This window comes from Pungitius pungitius, chromosome 6 (genome assembly GCF_949316345.1).
Source record: "Pungitius pungitius chromosome 6, fPunPun2.1, whole genome shotgun sequence".
In the NCBI taxonomy this organism is placed as follows: domain Eukaryota; kingdom Metazoa; phylum Chordata; class Actinopteri; order Perciformes; family Gasterosteidae; genus Pungitius; species Pungitius pungitius.
The window spans coordinates 21,509,883-21,528,960 of NC_084905.1; the positions used below are offsets into that span (position 1 = coordinate 21,509,883).

Consider the following 19,078-nt stretch of genomic DNA (forward strand, 5'->3'; position numbering starts at 1 on the left):
TTCTCCGCAGATTAAAATTTGTTCTGCTGCCGGTGTGCGATCTCATTGAGCTCATTGATCGGGAAATTATTGGCTTTTTTGGTGCAGAAGACTAGAGGAAAAGATCAATATCACTCTCACCTCTGTTAAATTATTCATTATTAATTAATTAGGCTGCAGCAGCAGATGGGTGTAGCTAAATTAACTATGGTTAGTTAAATTAACTATGGTTAGCTAGGTTAACTATGGTTAGTTAAATTAACTATGGTTAGCTAAGTTAACTATAGTTAGCTTAACTATGGTTAGCTTAGCACAAAAGCAGAGGAACCAGCCCCGTTTCTTAAAGATTACGTTTATTTTTCATTCTTTTATTCAAATGTGTATTTGTTTAAGCATATTAATATTTGACAAAGATACAAAAAATAAAGGTTTGTTCAACCATGAAATAGAAAAAACGAAAATACAATGAAAATATATATTTTTATAAATAAGAGTAAAACTAATACAAAACCTAAAAGGCAGCAACAAGACAGGAGATTTTATTTGAGAGATGATTAGTTTTAATAATTCTGTAACAGGAGCCTGGTATATTCATGAAAATAACAACCTCCTTTGTTAATATTGTCCTGATGTTATCATCACTTCTGGTTCGGGGGTCCACACTATTGTGTCAGCTGGGGAATCATCTTCTGTTGAAGTCAAAGTAACAGATCATTTAGAAAATGATGGAAAGTACAAAATCATTTTTCTAAAATGTGCACAGAAATAAAAATGTTACCCAAATTCCAAATAAAACACACACATGGGACCTCGGTCCTGATGGAGACATGTGTCTCCCTCCTTTGTGCCTCTTTGTTGTGGAAGAGAGCCCCTGCCCCCCTCTCCACCAGCCCCCCCCCTCACAAACAGCAGACAATGATGTATGACACTCATGAATATTAAATGTACCAACACATTTTAAAGCAGCTGACTGTTGCAGTCTGCTTCCTCTTAACTAATCTCAGGGATGTGTGTGTGTGCGTGTGTGTGTGCGCGTGACAGCTGGGAAGGCGGCGAGGGGGCGTTGCTCGCCAGATGACCTTTGACCCCTTAACTCGTCTCAATACGTTTTCTTGCACGTTGTGTTTATTATTAGCACGATTAGCGTCGTAGCATCCAGGAGAAGACGTACAATAAAAGACGTGAAGAAGAACTGGCGATAATGACTAAACACTATTGTAAAATGGGTTTTTACATAAATAAAGGCCACTCATTTACATGCTTGTGCTTTAATCTAATTAAGTGGGTTTAAAACTCTCATCAAAATTCCGTTTGTTGCGCTGCCTTTGAACTATTATTTAAAAAAAATGCTTTTTGTCACCCAGCCAGTTTTAAATGTTTATTTCTCTTCATCCAATGTTCCAAACTGAGCAGCATTTGTCATGCTGTGAATAAAGCAGCCTCACATCTTATTGAGAAAAAAACAATTGACAATCAGATTCACATCATTTTTACAAAAAAGCTAGTTTATTGGATGAACACATTTCTACATGTGATGCTCCGCTGTTCTCTGGGACATCAAGAGGTTCAAGCGACCTGTGAGAAGGTGTCAATAAGAAGACCTTTAAGTGTCACATTGTGTTCCTTTCAGAGACAGAAAAGCAGAGGAACGCTGGTACCCGTCAGAGGGGCCCAGAGGGACAGATGGAACACAACCGGCCCACTTTGGGAACAGCAACTCCCCCTCGCCTCCTCATTCTCTCCAGAGGTCAAAGGTCAGAGGGCGCGCAGGGTCATCTGGGGACGGGGGGCTAACCGTGCATCACAAAGTCGAGCGTTATGGTTTGTTTGGATGTGTTCGATTATTCATTTGTTTTTTTGTTGATTGTGGATTATTGATTATTCTGAATTTTTGTATTTACAAGTTAAATCTGTTTGTGTTATATATTTTTTGTAGTATGTTATTTTTTGTATCTGTCAATCGCCAGTTGTGGACTGATAATAACCACAACCTATATATTATTTCATATATAACATATGTTATAACTACCACCTATATATTATGTCATATCTAACAGATGTTATAACTACAGCTTATATATTATGTCATATCTAACAGATGTTATAACTACAACCTATATATTCTGTCATATCTAACAGATACTATTACAGGATCCAATAAAAAAATAAAAAATAAGGATTATTGGGATTATCAAAAAAATACAGAAGTCCTCAGAACTGATTTACTTTAGAGTTTTGATGAAAACAGAAAAAAGCAATATGATGACTCATCATCTTCAGGATTCTGAATGGTTTTTGTTCCCATATGTTGATGTGATTCACATTGATCATTAGCGCAGAACCAGAGATTCCTTCTTTTTTTACGTCTTCCCTGTCAGATCCCGCAGACTACATTACCCATGATGCAACCGACCGCCGGCAGCGGGAAGTATGGAAGCCCATTTCCGCCACAGAAAAAGAAGGGTTAGAAAGTCGAAATATCTTAAGTCATAATTTCGACTTTCTAACCCTTTTTAAAAAAATGTTGTGGCGGGAATGGGCTTCCATAGGGAAGAGAGAGATTCCGTAAGTTTTGTTGCTAGCCTTCGACCAGCCTTTAGCTTGACAGTGCGGTTCCGGCAGCGCAGCCAGAATGACGCGTCGCCCTCGCTGCTCGAAGGCGCCATCTTGTGTCCTGCGTGTGTCCTCGGCGCGGGGCATGTCGCCGTGGGGGAGGCTCAAAAGGCCGAAGTCCACTCGAGAAGTGGAGCTCGGTGGTTCGATGCTCACAGATTCACTCACGCCGCTTCGCCCGCGGACCCCCGGACGGGTCGAACACCAATGGACACGACACGAGGAAGCCCCGAGGTGTGCGCTCCCTCTGCGGCCGCAGCAGACGCGCTGCTCACGGTAACGACGCCATGTTTTCAGAGGGGGGGGCTAAAACTTTGCAGGATTTTAACCTTCCGGGGTGATTTGATGCCGTTAGTTCAGCCGTTAGCTGCTGAATGGAGCGTTGACTCATTGCGTTTCACCTAATCACGTGACGTTGCCGTCAGTGGTAGTGACGTCACTTCGATAAAAGTATCAATATCACAGGTATTCTTTTTTTAATGTCGTAAAAAGTGCTTTAGATGAACCTGCATTTGTGCCTCTCAGCGTGTTACATTCCACGTACAGTTCCATCGGGTTTGTTTGTCCGCTTAAACGTTGCCCTCGTGTGCTTTACAGGACATTCATCTCTATTAATATGTTGGTTTAAATACATACTGTAATACATTTAAAATGTAGAAATGCCCCTTAACGAAGAAATATGCTTTCACCAGTCTGCACAACAAACCTGAATTATACCCAATGGAGTAAAACAAAGCGCCAAAAAAGTGTTTTCACTTCATCAAAGTTAATTTGAACCTTTCTGTGTCCCCACGTGACCTTTTATTCTGAAAGCTGTTGACTTGAAAATGCACGTTTTATTTTATTTCCGATAGTCCATAGTGACTCACACTTGTCTCTGCACTACTGGACTGAACCGTAGAAAGGAATCTCCTACTATAAAATGTATGGAACTACTTTATATCCCTACAAAAAACATTGGTCCAAAAGGTAAATGCCGATAATAGTTTTTGGTTCACTGAATTCACCGTCCTTCATCATTACGAGGTGTAGTCTCCTGTCTTCAGCCCAGTTCCTGTTTCATGTGTGGTGTTGGTCCTTGCTGCGCTCAGGTCAGGATGGACAGGAAGCAGCGCTGCGTGAAGCTCTCGGTCCAGCCGTCCAGAGGACTCATGGACGAGAAGTTCCTCGTCCTGGTCCAGAACGTCCTCCCTGGTTTCCAGCTGACCGTCTACGCCTTCTACAGGTGTGATGATGGTCACAGCTGGGAGGCGTTCGCTCACTACACCGCCAACGCCAGCGGGACTGTCAACGGTTTGTTGTTCATGGACAGTTTGGGAAAATGGGAATTATTCACTGACAGATTAAACCTCATTTAAAACTGGTAATTTGAGTTAAAATGTAGAATAAAGTTGTTTATCCCCTTTATAGTTTCAGAGGACCACAGTCTGGGGGGGACGTACTCTGGGGTTGAACCGATGGGTCTCATGTGGAGCCTCAGACCAGTTCCAGGAAGCAAACCTGGACTCAGGTAGTCCAACAAGGAAACGTGTGATCAGATGTTTCAATACTGACCCAGGATCACTCAACTCTTCCCCTTCGCCCCCCAGGATGAGGAAGATGAACGTCCAGACTCCCATGGAGGTCACGATCTCGGTGTACCGGGGTCACCTGACGGGGGGCTTTGTGGACCAGGTGCCGCTGGCCGGCGTGGTGGTGGAGCGCTGGTACATGGCCCCCGGCGTCCGCAGGGTCCCGGTTACGGAGGGGGGACTCACAGCGACCCTCTTCCTCCCCTCAGGTAGGACCAGAGCAGAGTGGGGGAGGTGTCCTCTGGACGGCGCTGTGTTGTGAGCGGTTGCGTCCGGGTCACGCGGTGAGCGGCGTAACGAAGGCGGGACGATGTCTAACCCGTCGGCGTATTGTCTCGTCTGAAGGACCGGGTCCGTTCCCGGGCCTCCTGGACCTGTGGGGGGGTGGGGGGAAGTTGGTGGAGTATCGGGCGGCACTGCTGGCCTCCCACGGCATCGCCTCCCTGGCCCTCGACTACCTGACCCCCCAAATCACCAAGGAAACGGGCAAGATGGTGGATAACCGTTATTTTGAGGTAAGTGATCCAAACCACGTTGATTAAGATGTTTTGATTCACGAAAAAAATGGAGCAACATTGTCCCACGTGTGTCCCTGCTGCAGGCGGCCTACAGATTCCTGGAGCAGCACCCTCAGGTCCTCGGCAGCAGGATCGGCATCTTGGGACTTTCCTTCGGCACCAGCATCGCCTTGAAAATGGCGGTTTACTCCCCAGTGTTTAAGGTAGGACGGCTGTGACGGAGTGACCGTCCTCCTGGGACGACGTCCCCCCTCCACCTCACTCGCCCTGTCCTGAAGGACCGACGTGACGCATTGTGGATGCTGCATAAGTGATTCATTCTAAAATGTGCAAAGAGGGGGGGGTCGTCAATGGAGCTAACGGCTAACAGCTAGCGGGGCTGAAACGACACCCACCTGTCACTCAAAGAAGCCTTTGAGTGACAGGTGGGTGTCGTCTCAGCATATCGGACTCTCTTTAGGAGACCTGTGGACGTCTCTGAGACTTATTGGATCTTTTTGTGTCCATGTGTGTGTGTCCCAGCTCAGGTGTGCAGTGTGTATCAGTGGGAGTCATGTGCAGCCGATCGAAGGATCTGTGCAACAAATAATGACTTCGTTTCACAAGTGAGTGTCTCTGACTACAGGTTCAGATCGTCGTTAGATGTGCGGATGACTCAGCTCCCCAGAGGATGAGCCGTAGATTCTAATGGTGCCGTTATCTCTTCTGGAGGAACTTTGATCCCTCTGACTTGTTTGTGTCTAATCAGGAACGCTGATAAGACTCGATTCAACGAGGAACATCAGGTGATCTGGAGAGATCTGCTGCTGCCCATCCCCACCGACCCCTCCCTCAAAGTGGAGGTGAGTAACCAGGACAGAACCCTCACTTTTTAGTGGACACCGCATGTGTTGGCAGGAGGGACAGAAAAGACAGACCGGTTTTATTGTGTCAGATTAGAAGGAGTTATGAACATTTTATACTGAAAAGAGGATTTGTGCTCGATGCCAAACTCAAAACCATCTTGAGCCTCTCAGGGAGTGAATTCTTTGTGAATGGATTCCAGCCCTGAGGAACGTCTCCAGCATCCACAGGTAAACGGTTCCCCAGGTGAACATGAGCTGCTGTGTGTCTCCGAGCAGGTGGGACGTCTGAGGTGTCCTCTGCTGCTGGTCGTGGGCGAGGACGATCAGAACTGGCCCGCCCACGAGTCGGCTGTGGACGTGAGTTCATCGCCATGGCGACGTCCTCCACCTGTCTGTAGGTGTGCGTGAGCTCTGCACGCAGTTACCCGTATCTACCAACTTCCTGTTGTGCAGGTGAAGGAGATGATGCAGCGGGCCGGCAACGACCACCTGCTGACTGTCCTGTCGTACCCCGACGCAGGTCACCTGATCGAACCTCCCTTCACGCCGTTCGCCCGCGCCAGCAGCTACAAGATCCTGGGCCCCGCCCCTCAGACGTGTAGGTGCACCTTCGGGGGTTCATGCGTAGTTCTGGTACTTTACGGCCTTCAGGCGAGGCCTGGATTTCGATTGGCTCTCCCTAAAGAAGTGCACAAAGAGGCGCGATGATGCTAAGCTAAAGGCGGTTAGCCAGAGGGCTTCAGGGAGGAACACAACGTGCTCGCTTGTCTTTGATGTTTGGAATGTGCACCGTGTGTTTCATGGGCCGATGCGCCTCTCGCCTTCCAGTGATGGTTCTGTGGGGCGGAGAGACTGTGGCACATTCCCGCGCTCAGGAGGACGCCTGGAGGAAGACGCTGGTCTTTCTGAGGGAGAATCTGTACGGCGGCACGAACCCCGGAGCCACTTCCTCCTCCCACCTGTGACCAGGTCGGCTCCTTTTGATTCTGGAGCCTCTGCCTGTGGCTCCGGAAGCACTGACCCACTTCATCGCTCCTCAGACATGATGTTAAGAGGACACGCTTTGATTGACACCAAACGTTAAATCAGCCCAAATGATGAATAAATACATATATCAGTGCATATAGCACTCATCCTAATCATGAACACAAAGTGCTTTAGGAGAATTAAACCACAAAGTTCAGATGTCTTTCATAGAATACGTTCAGAGGTTTGGAATCGCTCTTTTGACTCAAAGCATCCAGAGAAATTCTGTCTACTGGGATAGAAGATGGAGATGATCAAAAAAGACAGGGAACCATTTATTTTATTCTCTATTGTGTCATGTTGTACCTTCATTACATTAATAACATACTGAATAATGTTCCTGTTACTGATCATCACACCTCAAAACCCTCTGCATCATTTTACTGTCCAAACTGCTTGTAATCTATGAAATAATAAACTTCAATACAAACGTGAGGCACTGATCTGCATTTCCTTCTGCTTCCTACATCTCCATCGTAAACATTGTACTTTATTTGTCAGACAGCTTCAGTTTCTCCTCAGATGACAGTTTAATATCACATGGTCCATCAGTACAACCACGTATCTCCAGATGTGTTGATGTTTATGATGAACTGAAGGAGAAAGTGTTCCTTCATGTGTTGAGAAAATCCTCCTTCAGCTAAACAAACCTTTTAATGAGCAGCTGGAAAATACCAAGCTGTTTGTTCTCTTTAGAGATAAAAGGTCAAAGGACAGAGACAAAAAACATGATGATCTGATAGAAGATCACAAAATGAGTTAAACGCAACATTGATGCAGCAGGAATATTAATCCAGAAACATCAGGTAAAAAATTATGTTTTGCAATAGTTCAACCCTGTGATACAAGTTCTTCTCCTTCAGAGGAGGAGCTGAATACTTCCTCCCCCCTCCCTCCCTGAGAGGAGGAGGACTCAAAGGTCACACTGAAGGTAAAGTAAAGTAGTTTTGAGTGACTCAGAGCTTTAGTCCAGACGAGCCTCTCTGTTTCTCTCTAAAGAAACAACTGAATCCAGCAGCTTCTCATCAACAACACAACAGGATCTGTGACAAACTCTGGTGAGTACGCTGCTCTACAAAGACTAGATACATGAACTAAACATCTGCTCAACGTTTAGTTCACACCACAATCTGACTGTTGGACGTCTGCTTTTATCACATAAAGAACATTAAGCCGTAGAAATGTGTCCTTTAGATAAAACATCAGAGAAACCAAACCACAGAGACTGAACTCTGGATAGTTAAAGTGAGACGGAACACAGTCACAGCTAGCGTTAGCTTAAGCTAACTCACACACCTGTTTCCTGGTTGGAGGAAGATAACAAAATACATTAAAACTGGTTGAACTTGAAACCTCAGACAGGAAGTTCCACTCAGGCCTGTCCCTTTCACACTAAAGGTCTTTCCTCAAATGAAGTGTTTTTTTATTTTGCTCTGATCCCTTAGATGCTGCTTTGACAAATAAGTCAAATACTTCCTACGTATATAACAGTAAATCACAAATGTGTCAATTCTATTTCATGTAAAAGCCCACTTTTAAATAATATGAAATATACATATTTGATTCTATAGTGATTTCTTTAAATGATGCCATCCAGCCATTAGACTAATGAACCATTGCTCTGTTATCAGTGAGTTCTCTTTAATGTTCCCTGATGAATAAACAGCATCTGGTTCCCAAACCCAGCAGTGGTAGAAGTGACAGCAGGCAGCGATCAGCCAGAGGTCGCCTTACAAATGATGTTAAACCACAGAGAACCAAAGTCTGTGAAACTCCATGTATTACAGGACCATCATCTACCACACGCCACTAGATCTGTGCACCTGGAGGAGGTCAAACACCTGTAGAGGCAATAAAAAGTTATACATGAATTCACTGCTGTGCTGTCAGTTTCATCCAGTTTGATAACTCAGATTTAACATGTAGAACAAAGTGCATATTGTTTTAGTTTAGTCCATCCGTCCATCCATTTTCAACCACTTATCCGGGGTCGGATCGCGGGGGCAACAGCTCCAGCAGGGGACCCCAAATTTCCCTTTCCCGGGGCACATCTACCAGCTCTGACTGGGAGATCCCAAGGCGCTTCCAGGCCAGTGCAGAGATATAATCTCTCCACCTGGTCCTGGGTCTTCCTCGGGGGTCTCGTCCCAGCTGGACGTGCCTGGAACACCTCCCAAAGGAGGCGTCCAGGGGGCATCCTTACCAGATGCCCAAACCACCTCCACTGGCTCCTTTCAACGCAAAGGAGCAGCGGCTCTACTCGGAGCTCCTCGCGAATGGCTGAGCGCCTTACCCTTCTATCTCTAAGGGAGACGCCAGCCACTCTCCTGAGGAAACCCATTTCGGCCGCTTGTACCCATGACCTAGTTCTTTCGGTATTGACCCTTCATGACCATAGGTGAGGGTAGGAATGAATATTGGTCGAGAGCTTTGCCTTGCGGCTTAGCTCTCTTTTCTTTTCACAACGGTGAGGTAAAGTGAGTGATATACTGCCCCCACTGCTCCGATTCTCTGGCCAAGCTCACACTCCATCTTCCCCTCACTCGTGAACAAGACCCCGAGGTACTTGAACTCCTTCACTTGGGGTAAGGCCAACCCCCACCGGAAACGACTCCGACTTACTGTCGAGCACCCAAACACAGCTCTCGCTTTGGGCTTACAGGGAGTGGATGGCTCCAAGTAAGGACCCCCTCACCCCGTACTCCCGCAGCACCTCCCACATTTTCTCTCGGGGGACCCGGTCATACGCCTTCTCCAGATCCACAAAACACATGTAGACTGGATGAGCATTGTACGGTGTTGGGTCCGTCGGGCTCCGGATAAAAGGGACTCGATGCCTGGGTTGTGTTTACAAAAGAGTTTTATTTGTATTCAGCACTGCGCCGGCGTCTGGCTCACTCGGCAACCCTCTCTCCTCGCTCGCCTCCGCCTTACTGTTTAAGTAGGGGAGAGCACATGCACACACAATCATCGCCAGCTGGTCGTTATTGTTTTCACCTGGCACTGTTCCCCGAGCCACTCCCCCTCTCTCCCCCCTGCAGCCGAGCTGAAACCACGCCCGCCACCACAAGCATACTCCCAGGCCCAGGCCCTTTCCAGGATTCGAGAAGGAGTAAAGACCTGGTCCCTCGTTTTATGACCAGGACGGTAACCGCATTGTTCCTCTTCAATCCTTGGTTCGACTATCGGGCGAATCCTTATTTCCAGCACCTTGGAGTAGACTTTACCAGGGAGGCTGAGTAGTGTGATACCCCTGTAATTGGCACACACTCTCTCTCTCACTCTCACTCCCCCTTTTTGAAGAGAGGTACCACCACCCCGGTCTGCCACTCTTTTGGCACTGTCCCAGACTTCCACGCAATGTTGAAGAGGCTTGTCCTCCAAGACAACCCTTAAACACTCATTGCTTTTAGCATCTCTGGATGAATCTCATCAATCCCCGGGGCTTTGCCACTGCGGAGTTGTTTCAGTGACCTCCACCAGGCAACTTGACGAAAATCCCTCCTCCAACTCCAGCTCTGCCTCTACCAAAGAGGGCGTAGTAGTTGGATTCAGGAGTTCCTCAAAGTGTTCCTTCCACCACCCGATAACCTCCTCAGTCGCGATCAACAGGGTCCCATCCTTACTGTACACAGCTTGAATGGTTCCCCGTTTCCCCATTCTGAGGTGCCGGATGGTCTTCCAGAGGCACTTTGGTGCAGACCGAAAGTCCTTCTCCATAGTTCCCCCGAACTGCTCCCATACTCGCTGCTTTTCCTCCATCACGGCAGAGGCTGCTGCCCTTTGAGCCTGTCGGTTCACTGCAACTGCCTCCGGAGACCCACCGGATATCTTAACCCGGAAGGCCCTTGAGCCCACAACTCACTGCCGCAGCTTCAGCAATGGAAGTTTTGAACATGAACCACTCTGGTTGATTGTCCCCTACCTCCACAAGAATGTGAGCGAAGCTCCGCCGGAGGTGTGAGTTGAAAATCTTTTGGACTGGAGCCTCCTCCAGATGTTCCCAGTTAACCCGCACTACACGCTTGGGTTTACCGGGTCTGTCCTGAGTCTTCCTCCATCCTCTGACCCAGCTCACTACCAGATGGTGATCAGTTGACAGGTCTGCCCCTCTCTTTACCCGAGTTTACAGAACATGCGGCCTCAGATCAGATGATACGATAATAAAATCAATCACTATAATATTGCAAAGTGACTGTACATGACAGTGAAAGTCAGTCAGGTGGGGCCCCGGGCTCTGTTAATGAGCCCAACTGCTGAAGGGAAGAAACTGTTAGTGTGGCGGGAGGTCTTAGTCCTGATGGACCTCAGCCTCCTGCCGGATGACGCACAGACGCAGTCGTTTAGAGGAATACTTGTTGATTGTGAACCATAGTTTTAATATTTTAAACAAATAATCCACATTGTTGTTTGTCTACACTTGTCCTCAGAGCGTCGATATGTCTGCTGCCAGCTGTCTGCAGACTGAAGATCAGTTCCTGTGCTCCATCTGTCTGGATGTCTTCACTCATCCAGTCACAATACCATGTGGACACAACTTCTGTAAAGCCTGCATCACTGACCACTGGGACGTTAATGTCCCGCCTAACTGTCCCAACTGTAAAGAGGGTTTTAACACCAGACCTGAACTTCGGGTCAACACGTTCATCTCTGAGATGGCTGCTCAGTTCAGACTGTCAGCTCAACAGAAAGCCAGCAGCAGCAGCTCAGAGCAACAAGCTGCCCAACCAGGAGAAGTTCCCTGTGACGTCTGCACTGGAACCAAAGTGAAGGCCCTCAAGTCCTGCCTGGTGTGTCTGGTCTCCTACTGTGAGGCTCACCTGGAGCCTCACCTCACTACGTCAGGTCTGAAGAGACATCAGCTGATGGACCCTATGGAGAACCTGGAAGGCAGAATGTGTACGAAGCACGATAAACTGCTGGAGCTGTTCTGTAAGGCCGACCAGATGTGTGTCTGCATGCTCTGCACTGTTTTAGACCACAAGAATCATGAGTATGTTCCTCTGAGAGAAGAATGTGAAGGAAAGAAGGCCGAGCTGGGGAAGACTGAGGCTGACGTCCAGCAGATGATCCAGAAGAGACGACTGAAGATTCAGGAGATCAAACACTCAGTGAAGCTCAGTGAGGAACAAGCAGCCAGAGAGGTAGCAGAAGGTGTCCTGGTCTTCAGCGCTCTGAAGGAGTCTGTTGAGAGAAGCCAGGCGGAGCTCATGGACACCATCAAAGAGAAGCAGAGAAAGACACAGAAAGAGGCTAAAGGCTTCATCAAAGATCTGGAACAGGAGATCTCTGAGCTGAAGAAGAGAAGCACTGAGGTGGAGCAGCTCTCACGCTCTGAAGACCACCTCCACCTCCTCCAGAGCTTCAGGACCCTGAACACTGCTCCACCCACCAAGGACTGGACAGGAGTCAGAGTCAGTCCACCTTCATATGAGGGGACTGTGGTGAGAGCTGTGAACCAGCTGGAGAAGAAGCTCAGTAAACAGATGAAGAAGGTGCTGGAGGTTGAGCTGAAGAGAGTCCAGCAGTCTGCAGTGGATGTGACACTCGATCCTCATACAGCAAATCCTAAGCTCATCCTGTCTGATGATGGAAAACAAGTTAAACTTGGAGATGTATGGAAGAATCTCCCAGACAATCCAGAGAGATTTAATCTTTGTGTTGTTGTCTTAGGAAAGCAGAGTTTCTCTTCAGGTAGATTTTACTACGAGGTTCAGGTTAAAGGGAAGACTGAGTGGGATTTAGGAGTCGTGAGAGAGTCCATCAACAGGAAGGGAATCATCTCAGCGTCTCCTCAGAATGGTCACTGGGGGATATGGTTGAGGAATGAGAATGAGTACTTAGCTCTTGATGATCCTCCATTCCGTCTCTCTCTGGAGTCCCGGCCTGAGAAGGTGGGGGTGTTTGTAGATTATGAGGAGGGTCTGGTCTCCTTTTATGACGTTGGTTCTGCAGCTCTGATCTACTCCATTACTGGCTGCTGCTTCACTGAGAAACTCTACCCGTACTTTAGTCCAAGTACTAATAATAAGGGTAAAAACTCTGCTCCTCTGATCATCTCTGCTGTCAATCACACCAAGTAGAACAAACATTTGTTCTTCTTCTTCTTTCATTTATTATTCCATAAATCCATATGTTTTTACTTTTTAACTGTACATTTTTCTTGTAATAAGTCACGTTTTAAACCTCCAACACAAACAACTGATGGGTTATCTGATGTAGTTTGATTTATTATAACAACTGCTTAATCTGCATTAGTCACAAATAAGAAACATTCTCTGAATCCTTAAATATCTGTGTATCAAATGATTTACACTATTTTCTTATTGTTGTAAAATACTTCATGAATATTGGCACAAATTACTGGAAAAGGAAACATTTTTCAGTTTAAAAAAGGTGTTTCAAAGTGTTTCTTGCATCATTTTCAGATTGACTGATACATCAAGGGATCTCAGTCTGGTGTGTTTTCTGGGGTAAATTAAAGATCATCTTTTTGCTTATTGGTGGCAGGTAACGGCTCCCTCCGTTACCTGCCTACGTAACACGTAACACGTACATTGACAGATGTGCGTGCGCAGCCACACACGAGAAAGATGTCGATTGCACCAGCCTCTGCTGGGTGGCGCTGACGGGGAGGCGGGGGGCCGCTGGCGGTCCGACCGACGGTTCGCTGACGTCGGGACGTATGCGTTCCAGCGGCGGACCGTTTACTCTGCGATCTCCTTAAACTGTCTCTGTTCTGCTCACTGAAGCAAAACAATACGTGGACAAGAGCAGCGTGTGTAGTCAACTACTGCTGCTAACACATCCCGTCGGACCAGGAGTATTTATTTATATCCGTTAATGAACTTTTCTCCTCTTGTTACCCTGGTAACCGCTGACATTACAGACGGTTGCGTCGATTCTTACTGTGAAAATCTACGTACTTCCGGTTTAGCGGCTACGCCTCGTATTTTCATTTTATGGGAAAAACCACAAAAAAATTAAGTAAAGAGTAAAGGAGGAGTTGTTGGTATGGTTTTTTTTACGGTAAAAGGGACGTTGATAAGAGATGGGGACTCGAGTTTGAGACTCGGACTCGAGTCGAACACACGGTGACTTCAGACTCGACTTGAGACTCGTCCTCGAAAGACTTGAGACTCGACTCGGACTCGAGCTTTGGGAGTCGTGAGCATCTCTGCCAGGAACCACAGGGTTGGTGGTGTGTGCGGGCGGGGGGCGGGGTTCGGTGAATGCACTAATGAGCGTACAAGTTAGCGCCAATATGTGCACGACCCGCCCTATTCTGCCTGTGATTGGCTGACTGTGATTTGTAAGTAATCACCAACACAGATAACCAGGCTACTAGCCAATCAGAAGCAAAGACTGTCGCGTCATTTATTTATATATATTTATATACATATTTAATCTATATATATATATATACACTCACCGGCCACTTTATTAGGTACACCTGTCCAACTGCTCGTTAACACTTAATTTCTAAGCAGCCAATCACATGGCGGCAACTCAGTGCATTTAGGCATGTAGACATTGTCAAGACAATCTCCTGCAGTTCAAACCGAGCATCAGTATGGGGAAGAAAGGTGTTTGAGTGACTTTGAACGTGGCATGATTGTTGGTGCCAGAAGGGCTGGTCTGAGTATTTCAGAAACTGCTAATCTACTGGGATTTTCACGCACAACCATCTCTAGGGTTTACAGAGAATGGTCCGAAAAAGAAAAAACATCCAGTGAGCGGCAGTTCTGTGGGCGGAAATGCCTTGTTGATGCCAGAGGTCAGAGGAGAATGGCCAGACTGGTTCGAGCTGATAGAAGGGCAACAGTGACTCAAATAACCACCCGTTACAACCAAGGTGGGCATAAGAGCATCTCTGAACGCACAGTACGTCGAACTTTGAGGCAGATGGGCTACAGCAGCAGAAGACCACACCGGGTGCCACTCCTTTCAGCTAAGAACAGGAAACTGAGGCTACAATTTGCACAAGCTCATCGAAATTGGACAATAGAAGATTGGAAAAACGTTGCCTGGTCTGATGAGTCTCGATTTCTGCTGCGACATTCGGATGGTAGGGTCAGAATTTGGCGTCTACAACATGAAAGCATGGATCCATCCTGCCTTGTATCAACGGTTCAGGCTGGTGGTGGTGGTGTCATGGTGTGGGGAATATTTTCTTGGCACTCTTTGGGCCCCTTGGTACCAATTGAGCATCGTTGCAACGCCACAGCCTACCTGAGTATTGTTGCTGACCATGTCCATCCCTTTATGACCACAATGTACCCAACTTCTGATGGCTACTTTCAGCAGGATAATGCGCCATGTCATAAAGCTGGAATCATCTCAGACTGGTTTCTTGAACATGACAATGAGTTCGCTGTACTCAAATGGCCTCCACAATCACCAGATCTCAATCCAATAGAGCATCTTTGGGATGTGGTGGAACGGGAGATTCGCATCATGGATGTGCAGCCGACAAATCTGCGGCAACTGTGTGATGCCATCATGTCAATATGGACCAAACTCCCTGAGGAATGCTTCCAGCACCTTGTTGAATCTATGCCACGAAGAATTGAGGCAGTTCTGAAGGCAAAAGGGGGTCCAACCCGTTACTAGCATGGGGTACCTAATAAAGTGGCCGGTGAGTGTATATAGAGAGAGAGAGAAAGATGAATTAAATATATAAATATATGTATATATGTGTAATATATATAATATATCTATAAATGTATATCTATCTCTTCAGCTGGTGTTGCTCAGTCAGAAGCGATCTGTAGGCGGACACATGTCAGGTCTCTCTGTCGATGAATGAACTTCCTCTGAACGCTTCCGGCTGACATCCGCGTTGCCGTCCGTCTTCCTCGTGATGAGGCGGCCTGGCGGGAAATCGATCGGCCCTTCAATCTCTCTAAAGCAGCGTTACCCGCTGTGGGATCCAAGACCTGATCCGCCTCCCTGATCCATGACACCAGAGATCAGTATGATGGCAAAAAGGACTTGAAGTTTTTTTTAAAGATTTAAAACCAGAGGGAGAACTCTGCTGGAGATGATTTAGTCATTTCCTGTGTGCAGTTTGTAGTTTGGGCTGTAAGAGCGAATGTAAAGTGTAGCATCCCTTCAACGTTGAATAAACAGACTTGGGAGTGTTTCCTGACGGGTGTACTTTATTTCAAAAGAGTGTGCATAGCACCAACACCGTGAAAACTAAAGAGGGGAACAACAAAGGCAATTTAGCCAGATACAAAATAATCTTTTGACAAATGCACTTTAGCATACATGTATAACTGCATAGCAGGAAACAGTGATATGAATTGATCTAATTATCATTTACATGAACATGGAATACAATTACAATTAACCACATACCTCGCTCCGCATATCAAAGGGGTGCTATACCGTGGTTATCCCGGGAAGGCTGCCGTCATTAGCCCAACTTTGGACGTTATAGAGCTAGCTAGCAACTTAACAAATCATTAATCATCAACAAACACTGAATGTACTCTTCAAAGAACACCTTCGTTTAGTGATATTTTAAATCTCTGGTTCTAGAGTCTGCATTGCCTTATAACGTGGCTTCTCGTGACTTTTTACAACATGAGTGCTAGCGATTAGTCACGTGTGCGGATAGTTTGCGGTCAAAATAAAAGTCACATAAAACATAGAAGCGGGATCGTCAAAATAAAAACACAGCTAGTGGTCATTTACATAAAGAATCTGAACTCTGCAATTGATTTGAAGCCTTGCCGTCAACAGGGCCTTTGATGCTCGAAGGCGCCATCTTGTGTCCTGCATGTGTTATCAATATTACAGCTATTGTTCTTTTTTTAATGTCGTAAAAAGTCCTCTGAAAAGTCCTGAGAACTCCGCTTAATCTTTGCCCTCGTGTGCTTTACAGGACATTCATCTCTATTAATATGTTGGTTTAAATACATACTGTAATACATTTAAAATGTCCCTTACCCAAGAAATATGCATTCGCCAGTCTGCACAACATATCTGAATTACACATAACACCCAACAGGTCAAATGAAGCAAAGAAAGTCGAAATTATGACTTCTTAATGTCGAATTATGACTTAAGATGCGCAGGCTCCTTGCAGCTGGTTGGTGACGTCACTACGGTCACAAAGAGGTGACGTGTTCTAACGTCTCGCTGATGAGCGACTGAACCGGGGAGTCTGAATCTGAATATCTCGCCGACTTTACCGAACTGTAAACGTTCTAAGGACACTTGCACCCACTCAGCCCCCCCCCCTCATAACCAACAGGGACGTCTGACGTACAGCGGAGTCTAAATTATTATATATATATAATATAAATCCAACTTATTGGGAGATAAAATACGTTCCGGCTTGTATTTATTCCGTATTTCTCGTGATTGATGAACTCTGAAGAGCGTTCTCCCTTCAAGGAACCATTTCCTCAACGAGGAAAGACGCTGAAGAATCAGCGGCGGCTTTGCGCATGCGTCCTGACTGTCAGTCTGGACGTGACGTGTGTCTCTCTGCGCTCTGACTGCAGCTGGACTGCTGCAAGCCTCCAGGTTCCTGTGAGACACTGAGGACAGTACCTGTAAAACAACACGTGCTTTCACGTCAGACGCCACAAAAGTCTCCAATAAAACCAGATAAAGTCTGGAGCCAAATCCAGGTCAAAAGTTTTGTTCATTCGTACTTTTGACCTGGATTTGGCTCCATAATAAGATCACTGGATTCGTCGCTGGTCGCTTTTGACAAAAAGTCGCCAAGAGGGTTTGGTAACTACTACCAAGCTACGAAGGAGCCTGCGCATATCTTAAGCAGTAATTGAGTCATTATTTTTTTTGTGGCGGAAATGGGCTTCCATAGTTTTAACTTCGTCAAAGTTATTTTGAACCTTTCTGTGTCCCCACGCGACTTTTTATTTTGAAAGCTGTTGACTTGACAATGCACGTGCGAGGACGATTAGAACTGGCCCGCCCACGAGTCCGCTGTGGACGTGAGTTCGTCGCCATGGCGACGTCCTCCACCTGTCTGTAGGTGTGCGTGAGCTCTGCACGCAGTTACCCGTATCTACCAACTTCCTGTTGTGCAGGTGAAGGAGATGATGCAGCGGGCCGGCAACGACCACCTGCTTACTGTCCTGTCGTACCCCGACGCAGGTCACCTGATCGAACCTCCCTTCACGCCGTTCGCCCGAGCGAGAAATCCTGCGTTTGAGTCCTGCCTGCCTCCTTCTGCCTGCACCAGCACCTACCCTTGTGACAGAATGACGCGACCACCTAAGGACTCAGCAGTAGTGATGGCAAAGTGAAGCTTTCTGAACCAGTGAAGCTTTCCAGCCAATTGTATCGGAAAAAGGTTCATTCATTCAATGCATCGCAAACTCTATGATGACCTCTGCTGTTGGATACGTGTAGTGCACGTTTCAAATACACTACCAGTATAGTATTTTGGCCCAGTCTCTGTGGGTTGAACCTGATTATGAAAGGTTGAACCAATAAATCATTAATAAATACATGAATTCCTATATGAATACAACTATTGTTATTCAGGTTTGAATTGTGTCCATGTTTGTGTTTTTCAGTTCTTTGTACATTGGGAAGAAGTGGAACAAACACTTATTTGTGTCTTTCTGCACCTTTGTGCATGTATGTTTGTGATCATACTAGCAGTAGAATTAATAGAAGATATATATATATATATAGTATAGTTATATGTAAGCAATATAATTTAAAATACCAGCAAGTGCTTCCTACTGCATGTGCACTTCATGGCAGTCATAGGGACTTATCTGGAATGTGGGAAGTGATTTACAGAGGAAAGGTCAGTGGGGCAGTGATTGTACAGGTTTGTTATGACTGGACATTGAGATGCTTGTGGACACATGGGATGGGGCATGAAATTATTGACTTTTATTGAGATATAATAAACATCCATAACTGATTAATAATCACACAATACAAAGGACAGACTTGGCCTTCTTATTGCTAACCTTGTTAGAGGAAATCAAAGTGCTCCCACATCTCGGAGCGACCTCTCTTTGCTGCTCACAACAACACTGACTTTGACTATCAGACAGACGAGCCCGATCCCTGTTTCGTATGGGGCGCCGTTTGTAAAATGTTGCACGTTCTAAAATCCTGCACCATTTTCATACATTTAGCATCATCATATGTATAAAAAAAGCAGGACAATATTCACATGTCGCTTTTTCAAACATTTGGAGTCAAAATCATGTAAATACATAAAATATGTAAAGCATTTTACAAACGGCGCCCCATAGTTTCGCACCCATTTGAATCAAATCGAAGCGGTCACGTGACTGTGCGCCGGAACGAAGCTTCGGACGTCACTGATCACGTGATCAGCTGCGAACGAACCAAGCACCGATACATTTGCTTCACCTTGCACTGGTTCATATTTCGACACAAGCTTCGAAGCAGGAGAGTCGGAGGTAACAACACTACTCAGCAGGGTTTGACCTGAAAAACCCGTTTTTGGGAACCCGTCTGGCCTTTGGTGGGCCCCGCAGCGTGCAGCAGGCTGCCC

General features: G+C 46.3%; 2 protein-coding genes across 7 annotated transcripts; both read left to right on the plus strand.

Annotated features, from left to right (window-relative positions):
- The first annotated feature begins 2,520 nt into the window (after positions 1-2,520).
- LOC119196530 (peroxisomal succinyl-coenzyme A thioesterase-like) lies at positions 2,521-6,987 on the plus strand. Of its 6 annotated transcripts, none has more exons than XM_037452294.2 (11): positions 2,521-2,868; positions 3,684-3,885; positions 4,003-4,102; positions 4,182-4,372; positions 4,509-4,678; positions 4,765-4,884; positions 5,204-5,286; positions 5,430-5,523; positions 5,803-5,924; positions 6,047-6,124; positions 6,355-6,987. In XM_037452294.2, the coding sequence occupies exons 1-11, from the start codon at positions 2,800-2,802 to the stop codon at positions 6,608-6,610; spliced, it is 1,485 nt and encodes a 494-aa protein (XP_037308191.2). In that variant the 5' UTR covers positions 2,521-2,799; the 3' UTR covers positions 6,611-6,987. The 6 variants fall into 6 exon arrangements, with proteins under 6 accessions (XP_037308191.2, XP_037308194.2, XP_037308192.2 ...); XM_037452297.2 differs by having other exon boundaries at positions 5,803-5,920; XM_037452295.2 differs by having other exon boundaries at positions 2,521-2,826.
- Positions 6,988-7,476: 489 nt separating this feature from the next.
- Positions 7,477-13,156, plus strand: LOC119196701 (probable E3 ubiquitin-protein ligase TRIML1). Its single transcript, XM_037452637.2, has 2 exons — positions 7,477-7,610; positions 10,983-13,156. The coding sequence occupies exon 2, from the start codon at positions 10,992-10,994 to the stop codon at positions 12,633-12,635; it is 1,644 nt and encodes a 547-aa protein (XP_037308534.2). The 5' UTR covers positions 7,477-7,610; positions 10,983-10,991; the 3' UTR covers positions 12,636-13,156.
- The last annotated feature ends 5,922 nt before the right edge of the window (positions 13,157-19,078 follow it).